Source organism: Sus scrofa, chromosome 9 (genome assembly GCF_000003025.6).
Source record: "Sus scrofa isolate TJ Tabasco breed Duroc chromosome 9, Sscrofa11.1, whole genome shotgun sequence".
In the NCBI taxonomy this organism is placed as follows: domain Eukaryota; kingdom Metazoa; phylum Chordata; class Mammalia; order Artiodactyla; family Suidae; genus Sus; species Sus scrofa.
This window is the reverse complement of record NC_010451.4, coordinates 125,729,233-125,745,382: the sequence shown is the minus strand read 5'-3', so window position 1 is coordinate 125,745,382 and position 16,150 is coordinate 125,729,233. Positions and strand designations below refer to the sequence as shown.

General features: G+C 40.2%; 1 protein-coding gene across 3 annotated transcripts in view; it reads right to left on the bottom strand.

Moving 5' to 3' along the window:
• Positions 1-16,150, bottom strand: part of C9H1orf21 (chromosome 9 C1orf21 homolog) — a 232,921-nt gene that overhangs the window by 100,620 nt on the left and 116,151 nt on the right. For all 3 annotated transcript variants that reach the window (XM_003482739.3, XM_021063814.1, XM_021063815.1), the window contains exon 3: positions 10,125-10,219. In XM_003482739.3, coding sequence (XP_003482787.1) covers positions 10,125-10,219 — 95 coding nt within the window. The remainder of the gene's footprint in view (positions 1-10,124; positions 10,220-16,150) is intronic.

The following is a 16,150-nucleotide window of genomic DNA, read 5'->3' as shown; positions in this document are numbered from 1 at the left end:
GTCATAAAAAAGAGAGAGATGCTGTACCAGGCAGGACATTAACACTGTGCTGACTTGCATACTGTCAGGTCAGCATATCAGCATGGAAAAGAGAAAAAGCCATTTGAAATAGCGTTCCAGTCATGCTCTGCTCTGCTTAGCTCTTTAGATGATTATAGTAGTTGCTCCCCAAACTACCTTTGATTCATTGATTCCTGTATCTACTGGGTACAAGTATTCCTTGCTTTTTTAAACTTTGCTTTATATGACTTCACTTTTACAAAAGGCCTACACTAGTACCTGTTTTCACTAACTGAAAGGAATCTGAAGATATATATATATATATATATATATATATATATATATATATATGGCTATTTTAGGGCCACACCCACAGCACATGGAGGTTCCCAGGTTGCAGATCCAGTCGGAGCTGTAGCCACCAGCCTATGCCACAGCCACAGCCATGCCAGATCTGAGCCGCATCTACGACCCACACTACAGCACATGGCAACGCCAGATCCTTAACCCACTGAGCGAGACCAGGGATTGAACCCACGTCCTCATGGATCCTAATTGGGTTTGTTAACTGCTGAACCATGAAGGGAACTCCTGAAGAGATTTTTACTTTCAGGAAAAAAAGCAAAAAACAAAAACAGCATTCAGCATTTGTTTTGCAGAAGTTTTTTGTTTCTTTTTTCTTTTCTTTTTTTTTAAATGGCCGCAACAGTGAATTCTTTAACCCACTGCACTGGGCTGGGGAATCAAACTCATGCCTCTGCAGCAATCCAAACCCTGCAGACAGATTGTTAACCCACTGCACCACAACAGGAACTCGCGCAGGAGCTTTTAGAGAGGCGATGGGCTCCCCAAGCAATGAGAGGCCATCCGTTTCTTCGTGAGAGAGTGAAGTGTGCTATGATAAATCTTTCTTCAAGGGGAATAGGTATTAACTCTTGCCAGAAGAACGCTGTTCCTTAATTTTGTTTCCACTATGCAATAGCAACTAACCTCAAAAATTCCAGGGGTCCTTTTAACTAGATAATGTTAATCACTCTAATTTGTGTTGAACTTTATTTTTGCAAAGCACTTTGTGGGCATTCTTTTATTCTCATAACATTCTATTCCCCAATCAGGAACTTTGCCTTTGTTTAACACCTAAGACGGAGAAGACCAATTCAACAAATCCTTCAGTCCTTAGTGAATTAAACCACTCCTGCTCTACTCTAAAGCAGATTACCACAGTGCCAGGAGAATATGCAAGATTTGGAACGTGCCTGGCTCAAGTTATGCAAAAGTGTTGGCTGGACAAAGGATGTCTTCCAAAGTCAGTGAAGAGACAGCATCTGCCTCCGATTATGTCTATGCCACAAAACACCAAAGAGGATGATACTGCTCAAACGGAGGCTCACGTGAGCTGTTAATCCCTTCAAAACCTAAAAGTCAGGTTCAGGTAGATTGTGACTGAGATGCTGAGCTGTTCCTCTAACTGTCTGGAAGAACTTGAGGCTGAAGTCAATGTCATCGGAAGAGAGAACAGGAAATGAGAAGGAGACCACTGAGTGAGAAGCAGGCGATGACTGGGGATAAGTCTTGTGCTAAAGTGATGTTTACAAAGCTGCTCTAGGAAGAGGTTTCTCTTGTTTAAATGGGATATGCTCAGGACCACTCCCCGTCTTCACTTTGTTTTGGGAACCCTCAATCTTCAAGAATTTCCACAAACCAGGCAGTAACTCCTTTGAGTCCAAATCCCACTCCCCCTGCCCTGCAGACAGATTGTTAACCCACTGCACCACAACAGCAACTCCCACAGGAGCCCATCCATCCCAGCCCGGGCCTGAGCTCAAATCCAACCTGCACCTCACCATCCATCCCAGCCTGGGCCTGAGCTCAAATCAACCTGCGCCTTGAGGAGAGGAGGGGAGAGGAGGGGCTTCATATAGCTTGACCCTTTGTCGGCAATATCGGCTTCACTGTGGTTGGCTTATTTTACCTTATTCTCGTGAATGCTAAGAATGGTTACATGACCTAGGAAATTGGGACAATTCAAAGTCATAGTCTTTTGCATTATTTGGATTCCAAAAATAATTACTTAGCCTTCCATTTGAGACAAGCATTCAAAGATTAACAGTCATTCCTAAGACCACGAAGAACAACCTTTAAACAGAAAAGTCAGTTTGCTCTACGGAGTCATAGGATAAAAAAACACAGACCTATCTGTTAAAAAGAAGAGTTTAGGAGTTCCCGTCGTGGCGCAGTGGTTAACGAATCCGACTAGGAACCATGAGGTTGAGAGTTCGGTCCCTGCCCTTGTTCAGTGGGTTAACGATCGGGCATTGCTGTGGGCTGTGGTGTGGGTTGCAGACGCGGCTTGGATCCTCCGTTGCTGTGGCTCTGGCGTAGGCCAGAGGCTACAGCTCCGATTAGACCCCTAGCCTGGGAACCTTCATATGCCACGCAGCGGCCCAAAGAAATAGCAAAAAGCCAAAAAAAAAAAAAAAAAAAAAAAGAGTTTAAACTGACTCTTAAAGGGTTCCGAATTATGAGAACATCTAGATGGGAATTACGTATCTTATTATAACAAACATTATTGAGTCCAAGTGTACAATATTCATTCACAGGCTTTTGTTCCTCGCAGGCATCCTCTAGGTATTAGAGTGATACGGTGGCCGTGGTCTTGAGCACTTAGTTTTCCTACTGACCCGCAGATACTGAATGAAACCTCAGGCTGCTCTCCGGTTTGTTTCAGGCTATCAATCAATCCAAGGCCTGGGAGAACACTAGCCCCCTCCAGGGGACTGCTCCGACCATAGCACATTCTGTGGGGCAGGGCTCCCGGCCAGTTTCCACCAGCTGAAATGCCACTGCTCCAGCGAGAGCTCTGGTAGGTCTCTGGCGCATTTCCTCCTAATCTGTAACTCTTTATTTCTGTAACTGGATGTCCCGACATTTACTGGAAATGTTAACACACTGGAAACGAGTATGGACGCTCTAACAGACTCAACAGCAGAAAGAGGGTATTGTCACCAATCTAAAGCTTGATTCCATCTTCCTTTTCCACCATCACCCATAATTAGAAGGGTCTTCTTTAAAATCTTGTCACTTGATTGTATTCAGGAATTAGTGACAAGAGTGTTTCAACTCAGTCTTCAGTGCTATGGATAAGACTGAAATCAAAAGCTCACTTAACCATGATACGTGTCGTCTGATAGAGTCTTCTCATTTATACAAGGATACCCGGAAATAGGGGAGTTCCCGTTGTGGCGCAGCGGAAATGATTCCGACAAGAACCATGAGGTTGCGGATTCCATCCCTGGCCTTGCTCAGTGGGTTAAGGATCTGGCATTGCTGTGAGCTGTGGTGTAGGTCGCAGACACAGGTTGGATCCTGCGTTGCTGTGGGTAGTGTAGGCCAGTGGCTACAGCTCTGATTAGACCCCTAGCCTGGGAACCTCTATATGCTGAGGGTGCAGCCCTTTAAAAAAAAAAAAAAAAAAAAAAGGCAAAGATATTTGGAAATACTGAATTGAAAACCATTGTAATACATATAAATCTAGGAAATGCATACCCAAACCCAAACCCAAAAAGCAAAAAATCAGCATCAAATGATTTAACTCCTCGGGGGGAGGGGGCAGCTTAAGAATGACAAATGTTAGTCAAGGAAAATGTGATGATGTTTTGGCACATAGTGAGAGGAACACTTCAGAATTAAAGCCGGTATGTCTTTTACTTGTTGAGACACTTTGGGGAGGGATGGGGAGTGAATACTGCAAGACCGGATGAATTTACCCTTCAGTTACTTACACGCAAAACTATTAAGTTACATAAAATGACACTGGATGATCCCTACGCTTCCTTGAGTTCCTTGACCTTGCTGCTATTCATCAGAGATCAGACAATGATGAAAAACTGAGGATATTGAAGACAATGAGAAAATGCCACAATCCTACTTACATCATAGATCCCCAAGTAAGGGAGCAGCAAAACTGGAGTTTTGTTATTATCCTCTTAAAAGATTTTTTTTTAATTACACAAATAATATACTCATATTTCCTTTAAAAAATTTAAAAACATTAAATTCAAGGATAAAAATCCCCTTTTACCACCACACCCAGTTCATTCCCATGCTTCCTACCCAATTCAGCTCTATTGTTGACGAGAACCGACAATGCCAATTGCTATGCCAGAAACTGTGCTAAGAGTTTACAGGAATGTCTTGTTTAATTTTTACAACTTCCTGCTTAAGTGGGTTCAATTATGATCCCAGTTTTGCAGAGAAGACCAAGCCACAGCATACTTACATGCCCCATTAACTCAGGTGCCCACCGTTAGTAGCTGGGACGGATCTATCCAGCATTTTCCATGGACTCCTGTACATTTATGATGCTCATAGGAAATGGAAAGCATTGCTGTTTTGTTTTTTTAAAAAACCTTAAATGGTATCATACTACAATTTGCATTTCTCCACGACCGCTCATAAATACGAATTCCATTTTTATCTTATCTTATGTTTTTTTGTCTTTTTGTCTTTTCTAGGGCCACACCCGTGGCATGTGGAGGCTAGGGGTCGAATCAGAGCTGTAGCCGCCAGCCTACATACACCCCAGCTCACGGCAACACCAGATCCCTAACCCACTGAGTGGGACTGGGGATCGAACCCACACCCTCATGGTTCCTAGTCGGATTCGTTTCTGCTTCGCCACAACGGGAACTCCTATAAATGCTAATTCCATTTTTAAAATTGCTGTCTAGAGTACTACAGCTGTGGCATTCTCTTATTGACAAGCAGGAAGGCTGTTTTCAATTTTTCACTAACAGAAACAATGCTACAGTGAAAGTCTTGTGCAAGCTTTCTTGTGCACAAGGGCAGCTGCTTGGGTGCCTATAGACATGCTGGGTGATGCCAAGGGCATGTTTAAATTTTCATAGACACTGCAGCATTGTCCTCCAAGCTATTTACCACTGGGATGTACTTCCCTACAGCCATGCCAAAACTTGATATTATCAATCTTCAAATTTTTGCCAGTTTAAGGAATCGCGTTTTAAAATGCATTTCCCTGATTACAATAAAAGTTCTATTAGGCACCACCATCTGGACTGGTAATTAAGTGATAAAGTGAGTTAAAGTAGGGAAACATTAAAAATGTATATATACGTTAAGCATATTATTTATCTTAGAATACGGATGTGCATTTCCCCTCCCATCTTCTGACACAGGCACAGGGTTTCTTAAGTAACGGATGACTGACCGGGGCTCCACATACACTTTCGGCATTAACCACACCCTTCAAATGCACATCTAAGACTCCCTGGTGTGGCTTCTTAAGTGAACTAAGAATGCAAAGACCTCGTGACATAATCTGAATGTAGAATTTGATTTAACTTAACTGCAAGTTTTTAGTGATGTGCCTTCCTCAAGACTTTCCGAAGCATTTAATTTAATTTTCATGAAAACAGCTCTCTTTCCACACTTGTATTTCATTGGTTAACATATTACTTAACTAAATTACATAATTACAATGACATTCAACCAGTATAAACAGGTTTGGAAACCACCGCACTGGCTCTTGGAAAACATACATTTAACTGAGAGAAAAAAGGCACAGAGGTGTTCCCTAGAGAGCAGCCCAAAAACTATCTGGTGAGCACCCCCTGGACGGAAGTCAGCATCTTTCACAGAGGGATTTGGGAGCCTCTAATGCAGCAGGTTGGGTAGGAGAGCAGCCACGGGAGGAATGATGGGGAACAGCTCTTCACATGCTTCCTGCCCCGTATCTTCTATTGTGAACCACCTGTTCATTTCATTTACCTATTTTTCTAGTGGACTATTTTTTCTTAATTATTTCTGTGTTCCTTAGACATCTCAGACATTAATATTTCATCTTTAATATTATCAATATTTTTCCCCAGGCTGTTTCTTACCCACTAACGACTTTTTTGTAGATATTCTGTCTTACAGAAGTACTTAATTTTTGATCTGATGAAATGAACTATTTTCCTTTCTTCATAGCTTTTACTTTTCTATGTCATACAAAAGGCTCCCTTTGCTAAGATTCTAAGTTTTCTTCTAATAGGTTCAATCATTTTACTATTCCCAGATTCCAGATAAGGAACTTGAAGTTCAGAAATTTCAGATATCTGACCAACCTTATCAAGTTAGAAATAAGCTAGGATCCATACTGATATTTATATAATCTCCAAAGCCAATGGTACTACTTTATACCACCTTCCTGAAGAAGGAATTAAAGTCTGAGAGAGGAGCTCCCGTTGTGGCACAGCAGAAACGAATCTGACTAGTAACCATGAGGTTGCAGGTTCAATCCCTTGGCCTTGCTCAGGGGGTTAAGGATCCAGCGTTGCTGTGGCTGTGGTGTAGGCCAGCAGTTGTAGCTCTGATTTGAATCCTAGCCTAGGAACTTCCATATGGCGCAGGTTTGGCCCTTAAAAAAAAAAAAAAGTTGCGAGAAGTAAAGTGAGAAACACAGACGTTCAACAATGATGAAAATACATCTTTGTGTGGTGTTTTCATCAGACATCATCTTCCTAGTGATTTAACCATTTCATCGAGGTCACTATTTATTCTCACCACTTGGGTCATCTTTCCAAGTGTCATGGTCTTGTTATGACCATTATCTCCTGATTCCTCCGTCTTCCTTTAAATCCGTAATGAGCTGTCCAATCTTGTTGCTTTGATTGCAACCTTGCCCAAACCTTCTCTCTTCTCCCTGCCACCACCTTGGTTCAAGTACACTGTTTCCTACAAAAACTATTATCAATGATCTCCCGCCCAGGCTCCCCACACCAATCCATATTACACAAGTTAATGCCACATAAATTTACCTGAATCATAATCTCACTCTGCCGATCCCTTGCTTAAAATCTTCAAAGGCTCCCATTAATCCACTGAACTGATTTCAGACACCTCAGCTGGACATGAATGCTCTATGTATGACCCCACCTATATTTGGATTCTAATTTCCTGCTGCTCTCCTATGGACATCTTCTCGTCCTCCTTCTCAATCCTCAATCAAACAGGACCACGTGCTCTTTATGAAATATACCCTGCATTTTCCATCTCTACTATGTCTGCTTGCAGCATTCTTCTTCCTTCTGTCCTTCGAGGTACATTATAAAATACCAACTCTTTCATAAAATAGGTCCTCATACAGCATCAGACAAGATATGTTTCCTTTGATAGCAGCAGCTCTTACTGTTGCCTTCTTGGAATCGATCTGGTTTTATTTATCTAACCCTGTTTTATTTATCATCATTTGGCATGTGCGTTGTTTACTGTAATACCACCTCCTAGAGGTGAGGGTCAGTGGTTTCCTTATTTCTGAGTGTTTCTGCCAAGTTTGGTACAGAGCCTCATATACAGAGACACTCAATAAGATACTGGTTGACCTGCCCAGTTCCCTCAGTTTTACTGTAAGCTCCCTGCAGACAGTGACTTTGAGTTCACTCAATACAAGGAAGGGCCTTGTGCATAACAGGTGCTCAAACCTACTTGTTTAAGTGATTTCAGAGTTCCAGAGCAAGATTTTTCAAAACACATGTCACACTGGCACTAACCTAAAGTATTCACTAAAACATCTCTTACAAATTAACATAAAGGAAAAAGGAGAGAAAAAACAAAAAACATTGACTCTAACATTCTTCATTTTAATCTTTCATTTTGTATGACGATGCCTAACTCTTTATAGGTGCTCATCATGCACCAGGCACTGAATTCAGTTTTACACAATCATCTCATATGCTCCTCTCCAGAGCACCATGAAGCACTGTCATCTTCCCCAGAAAGAGCAGGAAGTTTAGAAAAATGAAGTAACTTGACCCCACAGTGAGTAAGTGGCAGAGCTGAGATTCAAACCCAGGCAGTTTCTGCCTCCAGAGGCCAGGGCTGTCACCACCGTGCCATATGACTTGGTTATGTCTGCCGAGCCCTTTAATTTCAACAACCAAGTTTAAAAAAGAAATCTTTTAAAAAATATATCAACCTGCATCTTAAAATCATTCTTTGAAACATAAGAACATCTTGACTCTCAGACTATTTTAACGGATGTGAAAATAAAGAAGTGTTACATGTACTTCATCCACCTTCCAACGTAAGCTTCAAGTTTAGGAGGCTCTTTTGTTTTCTCAAACAATATGCATGGATAATACTCGATTACGCAACCCCAAAAATGGAGGTGACAAAAGTAACATACCTCTACATCAGTGAAAATCATTTAATTTTGGAAAGCAGTCTAGAAATCTCAGAATCAAAAATAACCACGTAGCCCCCATTCTCCAGCTTGAAATGTCTTCTCCCTACTTGAAACGTCCTCTTGGTGGCCTGGACTCTGATTGGCTGGCAGAGTAAAGGGGTGTGGGGTTGACACAGATCATCCACAAGGAAGTAAGACCTCTTACTCTTAAAACTGAAAACGTCTCTTTTTCAATCTCCATTCAGTCTGCATGGAAAAGCATTAGCACCAATTCTGGCTGGTGCTAGCCAGAGATAGATACTAGCCCCAAGGAAGACACTAGCCCCAAGGAATTAACAGATTATAAAACTGAGAGAGAAGGAAAAAAGTTGAATTGACCCTAAATATGATGGGAGCAACACTGAGGAACACCAGACAAGCTGTAAGATAAAAGTTGTTGCTTTCCTTGGGATTTCAGAAATACAGGCATGTGAAGCACAGATACCGGTCACTGGTAGTTACGCCCTAGAAAGAGCTATCAGACAAGTGGTTGCCAGCAACTCTTTAACCTCCAATGGAAATATTATTACTAAAGCTGAGATTTATAACTCAAGAAGAAACTATATCAAGCATGGGCAAACTCTGATTTTCAGTAAAAGAGCTGAAAAGGGGATGGACTAATGATGCTTCAGCTACTCAGATCTTCTACTTACCCATTCAAGGCAAAAAAAAAAAAAATTCATGTAGAAAGTCTGATAATAAATATTAACTTCACTATTTAGTCACAGCTATACCTTTTACTGGATTTAAGCATTGATGTTAAAATACACCACAGGTATGATGAACCACAGGTATGATTTTAAGGGCTACCTTAAAATCCAAATCCCACTGATGAAGCCAAATTTTATAACAGAGTATTTCCACTCCTTTAAAATGATCTAAAATATTCAGTTGCTGATACTCGAGTATTTTGAGTTGCAGATCGTACGCTCAGAAAAGAAGAGAGGAAAGCATGTTCAGAAGATAATAAAGAGAAAGAATGAGCCCATTACACTCATTAGTGCATCATGGAAAATGACAGCAAAAATAGTCATGAGCACTGGTTAACATTCTGCCAACTCCCTCTGCTGTAGCAGAGATCATAAATACCAAAACAAAGCACGTAACAGAAAAAAGGAGTTTAAGTCAAGTGAAAATATTTTATGACACTGAAAGCTCCTTAAAAATACATTCACTCAAACATGAAAACAACAGTAAGTAATTAATCCCTAAATAAAAAAGAAAAACAATTTTGCTCCAGTATAACTGAATAAATAACAGTCTTAACAATCCATAATCTCTTCAGAAATCAGCTAGTATGATAACTCACTAATTTTTTCAGAGATGGAATATTAAGGTGGAACATGTATATTGATTCCTATTGGAGTTGTTTCAGATCATTACAATTCTCACATTAACTCAAACCCCACAATATCTCAACACTGTGTATGTGAAGTTCTGTTCTAATAGAGACCTACCTTCAAAGTACTTTATTTTCCTTTGAAAGGCAACTTCCTTAAATAACCCAACATGTTCAGAATAATGAACAGTAGCCATTACTTTGATTCTGGATACGAGTTAAAGGAGGTAGAGAAAAAGGGGGGGAAAAAAAGTCCTCTCCCCAATAAATCTCAGTCCCTATGCCATGCTTTTTTCCTTAAAATTTAATCATCTTGTGCAACCCTAATAATTCTGCTCTATTTCCCCCGAAGCATTCTCTATCAAGATTAAAGAAGCGCTTGTTCTGAAACAAACAGGATATAGGAGCAATGGTGCAGCTTCCAGGCAAGCTATAAATAGCAAGAGCATTTTCAAGAAATCTTGTGCCAGTGTGTAAGCTGCAGTTTAAACATGCAGTGCAGATTTCATTACAACGCTGTCACCAAACTTCATCGTTAAACAAGAGAGAGTTGATCCTTACCAAGTTTTCTTGGTTCCTGGCTGCTATTTTCTGCTCCTCTTCTGCCCCATTTTTCATGTATTTGACTTCTTCCACCGGTTTGATCCTATACTCATCTGAGTGTCAAAAAGAAAAAAAAAAAAAGAAAGAAAAGACATTTTATAACTTTTTTCACATTGGTAGAAAAGTAACAGTGAGAAAAGCCCCGTAGCATAATTCGTTAGATAGAGCTTTTCCCCTGCAACCTTTACATGGGGTTCATTTGGAACAATCTGGAAGGAGCTTAACCTGCCTCTTTTCATGAGGCGCTCTCCTCTGTCCACCGAGGAAAGCTCAGCACCACAAAGGCAGCTAATGAAAGTGGCACTGCTGGTCCTTTCACAGACAGAGGAGGGTGGTGGCAGAAACAGATCATCTTACCTCTGAAGACTTTCAGGAAAAGCCACAGCGAAGTGTGTGTAAGGGGTCAGTGGCCATGCTGGCCACTCACCTTACCTGTCCTGAAACACGAACCAAGAAGTCTAACACATGGAAGGAGAAAAAAGACTCTTTGGAATCTACGCATAGTAGAGCATATCCTATAATGGTCTCAAGAGATTTCTCTCCATGAGAATATTCAAAATGCCTGTGGCAGCAATGTCACGTGGTATATTCACACCTGAATCTCTCTCTTTTGGAAAAACAAAAGTACTGCTTAAGACTAAAGAGCTTAACTAATCAGCACATAGATATAAACAATTAGAAACTGAAATATTCCTTTTGGTGATCCCCACACTAAATGTGGAACAGAATGCAATGATTTCATATGACACATACAGACTTGATTTTAACCTCTCTGGAAAGTCATGTGCAAGAAGAGCAATGATATCTCATGGATCTAATGGGTAAGTGTTTCACTCAAGGCTGGCGATGGGACCAGGACTTGAGCCACGGACGGGACCGGGACCTTGCAACATCCAGAGAGTACAACAAATTCCAATATCAAAATACATCACAGGGCAAACTCAGGAAGACTTGCAATGCAAGTTCTTCTCCAGGGCAGAGGTTTGGTGATGACGATGATGATGTTTTCACCAGATTCCTGTCAACAGGAAATGACTTGGGCACATTACGGTCAAAAACAGGTGTGACTTTTGAGTCTTTGGTCCAGTGTGCAGGGAAAAAATCACAGACGTCATAGAATTAGAAAATTTCTTCAACCAACAAACTGATGATTGCCTAGCATATAACATGGAATAATGTGTATAACAGGCTACCTCATAGACATCTATCACTAAGGAGTTACAATGTATTTCCTTACTGTCTGGGGTTAATTTGGTACATTGACTATATTCTTATATAATGTTTTTTGCCTTATTGTTTATAATACCATTTCCTATATATTTTTAGGCTTCCTCATACTATCCCTTAACACATGTTTTTTACATGTAATACTTCTCCAAGTAATTATGCTGTTCCGAAGTTTCCCAAATTATCATCCTTATGAAAGTAGTACATTAGCCTACATTTGAATAAAGACTCCCAAGTTTATAGCTAAGCCGATTGTTTTTTCCACCTAACAATTCAAGGTGGTTATTGATTCTGCTTCTTTCTAAAGAAATTAGAAAGACTGGTATGAGCTTACAGTAATGAGTCTTTTAGGAATACCACGTCTTAAAGGTATTAACAAGTTAATCAATGGATTCTGATCCACAATTACAACACAAGAATTTCACATTCCAATTTGGTATTCAGAAGAGAAAAACAAAACAAAACAAAAAACCTGAAAGTAAATTAATAAAATTTGCATATTTAATTAGGGATTTTTTTCTTCAGAAGTTGGAAAAGTACTTGTTAATTGGGGAAAAAAGACACTGACTAACTATGCTGCCAATACAATTATACAGAGATAAAAAATAAAGGAAAATAATAATAATTAAAGACAGGACTCTCTCACTTCAGTTTGGAACATTAATATTTATAAATGATGGTTCACTGGGATAATTATTAACATTTAACTGAGCTAAACTGTGATCTTAATTACTTACAGCGAGTCTCTAATTATTTAAATATAAATTACACACATACCTATTTTTTTAAAGCACATTTCCAGCTGACTCTATGATTTTGTTACGTGTCATGTAAGATGGGGAAACACAACATTTTAGAACCTAACTTAAGCAGAGGCTTCTGATAGAGGCTTCTGAGAGATGGCCCCTGGCCTGTGACACAACTAAAGGTCGCTTCTAGAAAGGACGCACCTTTGCCTTGTCCACGGTCCTCTCCCACCCACCAGGCCACAGCTCACTGCAGACACTCTCTAAGCAGCTGACTGATATTCAATCTTCTTTCTCTTTATGTCCCTCCAGGAAATGCAGGTGAACTGAGAGTAGCAGACAAACTATTAATATTTTTCTGATATTTTCTTCAATGAAATGGAAAAGCTGCTGGCTACAGGACTTTCAAAGCAGCATTATCCCACATACAGACTTTTTATAACATCACCAATTTAGAAAGAGGAGCGGTTTTAACGTGTCATTAACAAACGCGGCTGGCTAGCCAACACAGTCTTCGTGGAACACACCACGATTGGATGAAAAGCAAAGAAAAAACAAACAGCCACGCCTGCAAAGCCAGACCTATCATTATTACTTACACAACACACTGCACAAAATCCATTGTGGTGTGCAACAAAAAAGCCAGAAAGACCCTTAGATAAACCACAATTTGTACAAAGTAAATACTGAAAAACAGTCTCTGTCAAATTTCTCAAAGGCTGGTGCTGGGGAAGAAGATGCCCATCTGGAAACAGACAAGCTGTCAACCAACATGTCACACATTTCCATGGTGATGCAGCCGTCAAGGGCAGCCCTCACCAACCGGCCTCCGTGCGGACAAACAGAGTGTTTCAGGTTACGACAGTGACACAACCACTATAGAAATCTATTTTTCCTTTTGTTCAGGGCACAGGGGAGTCAGCGTGGGGCTTCAGGCCCCCTTCATCAGATCCCACATTGGGGGCAATTAGCAGAGCCACTGTTACCAGCCAGAGTATCCTGGCAGCAGAACAATGTGCCAACTTGATTAAGAGGAGGGAGAAGCAGACTGTCTTCCTCCAGCTCCCGTACACCTGTTCACAATTTTTCTTTTCTTCCTGTTGATCATGTCAGGTGGCTTATTAAAATGCACGTCAGGAACAGCAGGCTAACGCCCCATTTCGAACCTGCTCCCCCTTCTCTCTATGTAAACAGTTGCAGGCTATGCTAGTCAAAATAGGTCTGGGGTAAAAGCACTGTTGTGGTGATATTTTTTGCATTCTATTCCTCAGATCACATCAGAGAGAGGCTACATTGTTTCTGTGGCTGCTCTGTCACGCTACAGTTTCCCACCAAATCTCTGTACCTCACTTTTGTGTAAAGTGCATTATATATATGTATATAAAATTAAAGTTTTTAGAGATAAAAGGGGACCAATTGGTTGGATGTGCTTTAGATAGTATGGAATCACCCCCATTTTCTGGATCCTGCCAATTCCTTCACAGTCAACAACTCCCAGGCCCCTATCCCCTTCTCCCAAGCTTTACAGATAGAAGATCTGCTACAAGTGTACATTTATAATCAATGGAACTGACTTTAAAATGAGTAAAAATTAGAGACAAGTGCCAGAGTGAGTTTAAAATGCCAGAATTATTAAAAAGTTAATAATTCTCATTAAAGTACCTGTTGGATGGGAAGAGGGAAGAAAGGCCAGAGTTCTAGAAATGCTACTATTTGAGGTAAGAAGGGATTTTACAGTTGTTTCCTGGAAAGGTGAACTTCATATCTACTTCGATTTCTCCCCACCCAATCTTCTTCTGACGACATATATATGACAACACATCCCATCTTTTCCAAGACTGTTTCAATTTCAAAAAGTGGTATCAAAACAATCCAACATCTGGGCCTCTTTACCGAACACCCTGGATGGCTTCTTCACCCAGAATTTGCATGAAGAGTCTCTGGTGGACTAATTATTATCACATGCTCAAGAAAACATGAGGGCTGGGGACAGGAGGTATAAGAAGTATTTACAAAAATAAACAAGCCAATTAAAAGACTAAACTCTTCTGCCTTAGAGTATCAACTCACTCCCTTTCAGTTTCTCCCACTGAACAGGTTATTTCCCAAGCTAACTAAATTCGAGTCCCCAAATCCTGGTACATTTTAAACCCTTGCCTAGGATCTTTCTTTCTCGGAGAGATTCTTCGGAGAGATGAGCAGTCCCAGTGGTCAAGAGCTTAGCCTCAGAGCTGGAATGCCTAGTCATAAGGCCTTGGGCAAGTTACTCATCCTTTCTTGGTCTTGGTTTCTTCATTTGTAAAATGGGAATATTTATACCACCTAATCCCACACATACAGTCGCATAATTTAATGCACGAAAACATCTGAATGGTGCCTAGCCCATATAAATGCTCAATAAATGTTGGCTACTGCTTTAGAAAAACTCTGTTGGTTCTTCAGGGGACACTATTTCTAATGCACACAATCCATCAAGGCATAAAAACAAAAAGCATAATGTAAGACATGAATAATTAACTGAAAACTGTGACTTAACTATATTAACAAATAAGAAGAGAAGAAGTGAGAACAGGGTATTGTCCATGACAAGCCTTTAGTATTTTTTAACTAGGTGCATACATTAATTAAAATATAAACTAATTTTAAAAAGAATAATAAATAACTTTTATCCTGAGGAAAAGTGAACATTATCTGAAGGAAACCAAGGTGACAACAAAATAAAGCTCCTCTATCTTCCTTTACATCCTCACTCAATTGTTGCCGTTGGCACAGCTCCCGGGCTCAGCCTTCCTCGAGGGTACAAGAGTGAATGGGTGAGGTTCCAATTTAAAACAGGTAGAATGATTGTTTTAGAGCAAGAAGGGTAGAGGCAGGTCTAAAAAAAAAAAGCGCTTTGGAAGGAAAACCCTTTTCTGGAAGGAAGGACAAGGAGGCAGGACTCTATGGGACTATAAACCAAAGATGGAGAGCTGGGTCAGCTGCGTTGGGATAAGTGGCCTCTTACTTTGGAGTTTTCCCCCGAATTAGCTGTGCAGCCTCCATTCACTCATTAATTCAAAAAACAGTCATCAGTGTCTGCTGTGTCTAAGCCCTGATCTTTCTCAGGCTCATCAGATGTCTGGGTGGACTGGATGCCTGGTTTTTAGTTAAAGTGTCTGGGACATTGCAGGTGTTTAATAAAAACATTTTTTTTTTAGTGAGAAAAATACCCAGAGAACTGGGCTTAATTCACACATGAATAAATATTTTCTCAAATCAGTGCTGCCGTTTTGTTTGTCTGATGTACCCATTTTTTCCCCCCTTGCTGGATTCTCCAACCAAGAAAAAAAAAAGATTTCTAAAATAAACAAACAAAAAACACAAATCCCAATATCATTCTTTGCATTTTTACATACAAGTGCAATGGCTATGAAACTGCTTTTGCAAGTGGATCTTTTGACTATGATGTCCTCGGTGTGGAATTCTTGGCTGACATATATTCCAGCTTTTGAGCTAAAACTGATATTATTCCCCTATCTGGAATTTCTTCCTCAGTCTCTCAGTTGGTTTACAGACTACTGGAGCCCAAGTCTTACTATCTTTATGAAATCTTTTTAAATCTCTTTGAGTTACAAGTATCTCTTCTGCCTCCAAATTTCTAAAGTTCTCTCTTTTCACTTTTAAAACTTGCCAAAAACTCCCTTAGCATTATTTCCTTCACATGTGAGTGATTTAGACTAACCGTAAACCTGTCAAAGCTTCACATGGAACTGCACTTATATTTTTGGACTCTGATATGGAACACTGTTGGGCTGTCTTTGAGTTCAAACAAGACTGAACTATAGAAGGTAGTTAGCTGAAGACTTGGATTAAATGGCATTTCAAAATGTTTATAACTAGTTAGAGTTCCTTTAACTACACTAGAATATAGTGCATGTTCTATAAACTACAAGTTCTTCAGTAAATGTAAAACTAATTAGATAGTATTTCTATGACTGCAAATACCACAGATACCACATAACACAAATATAA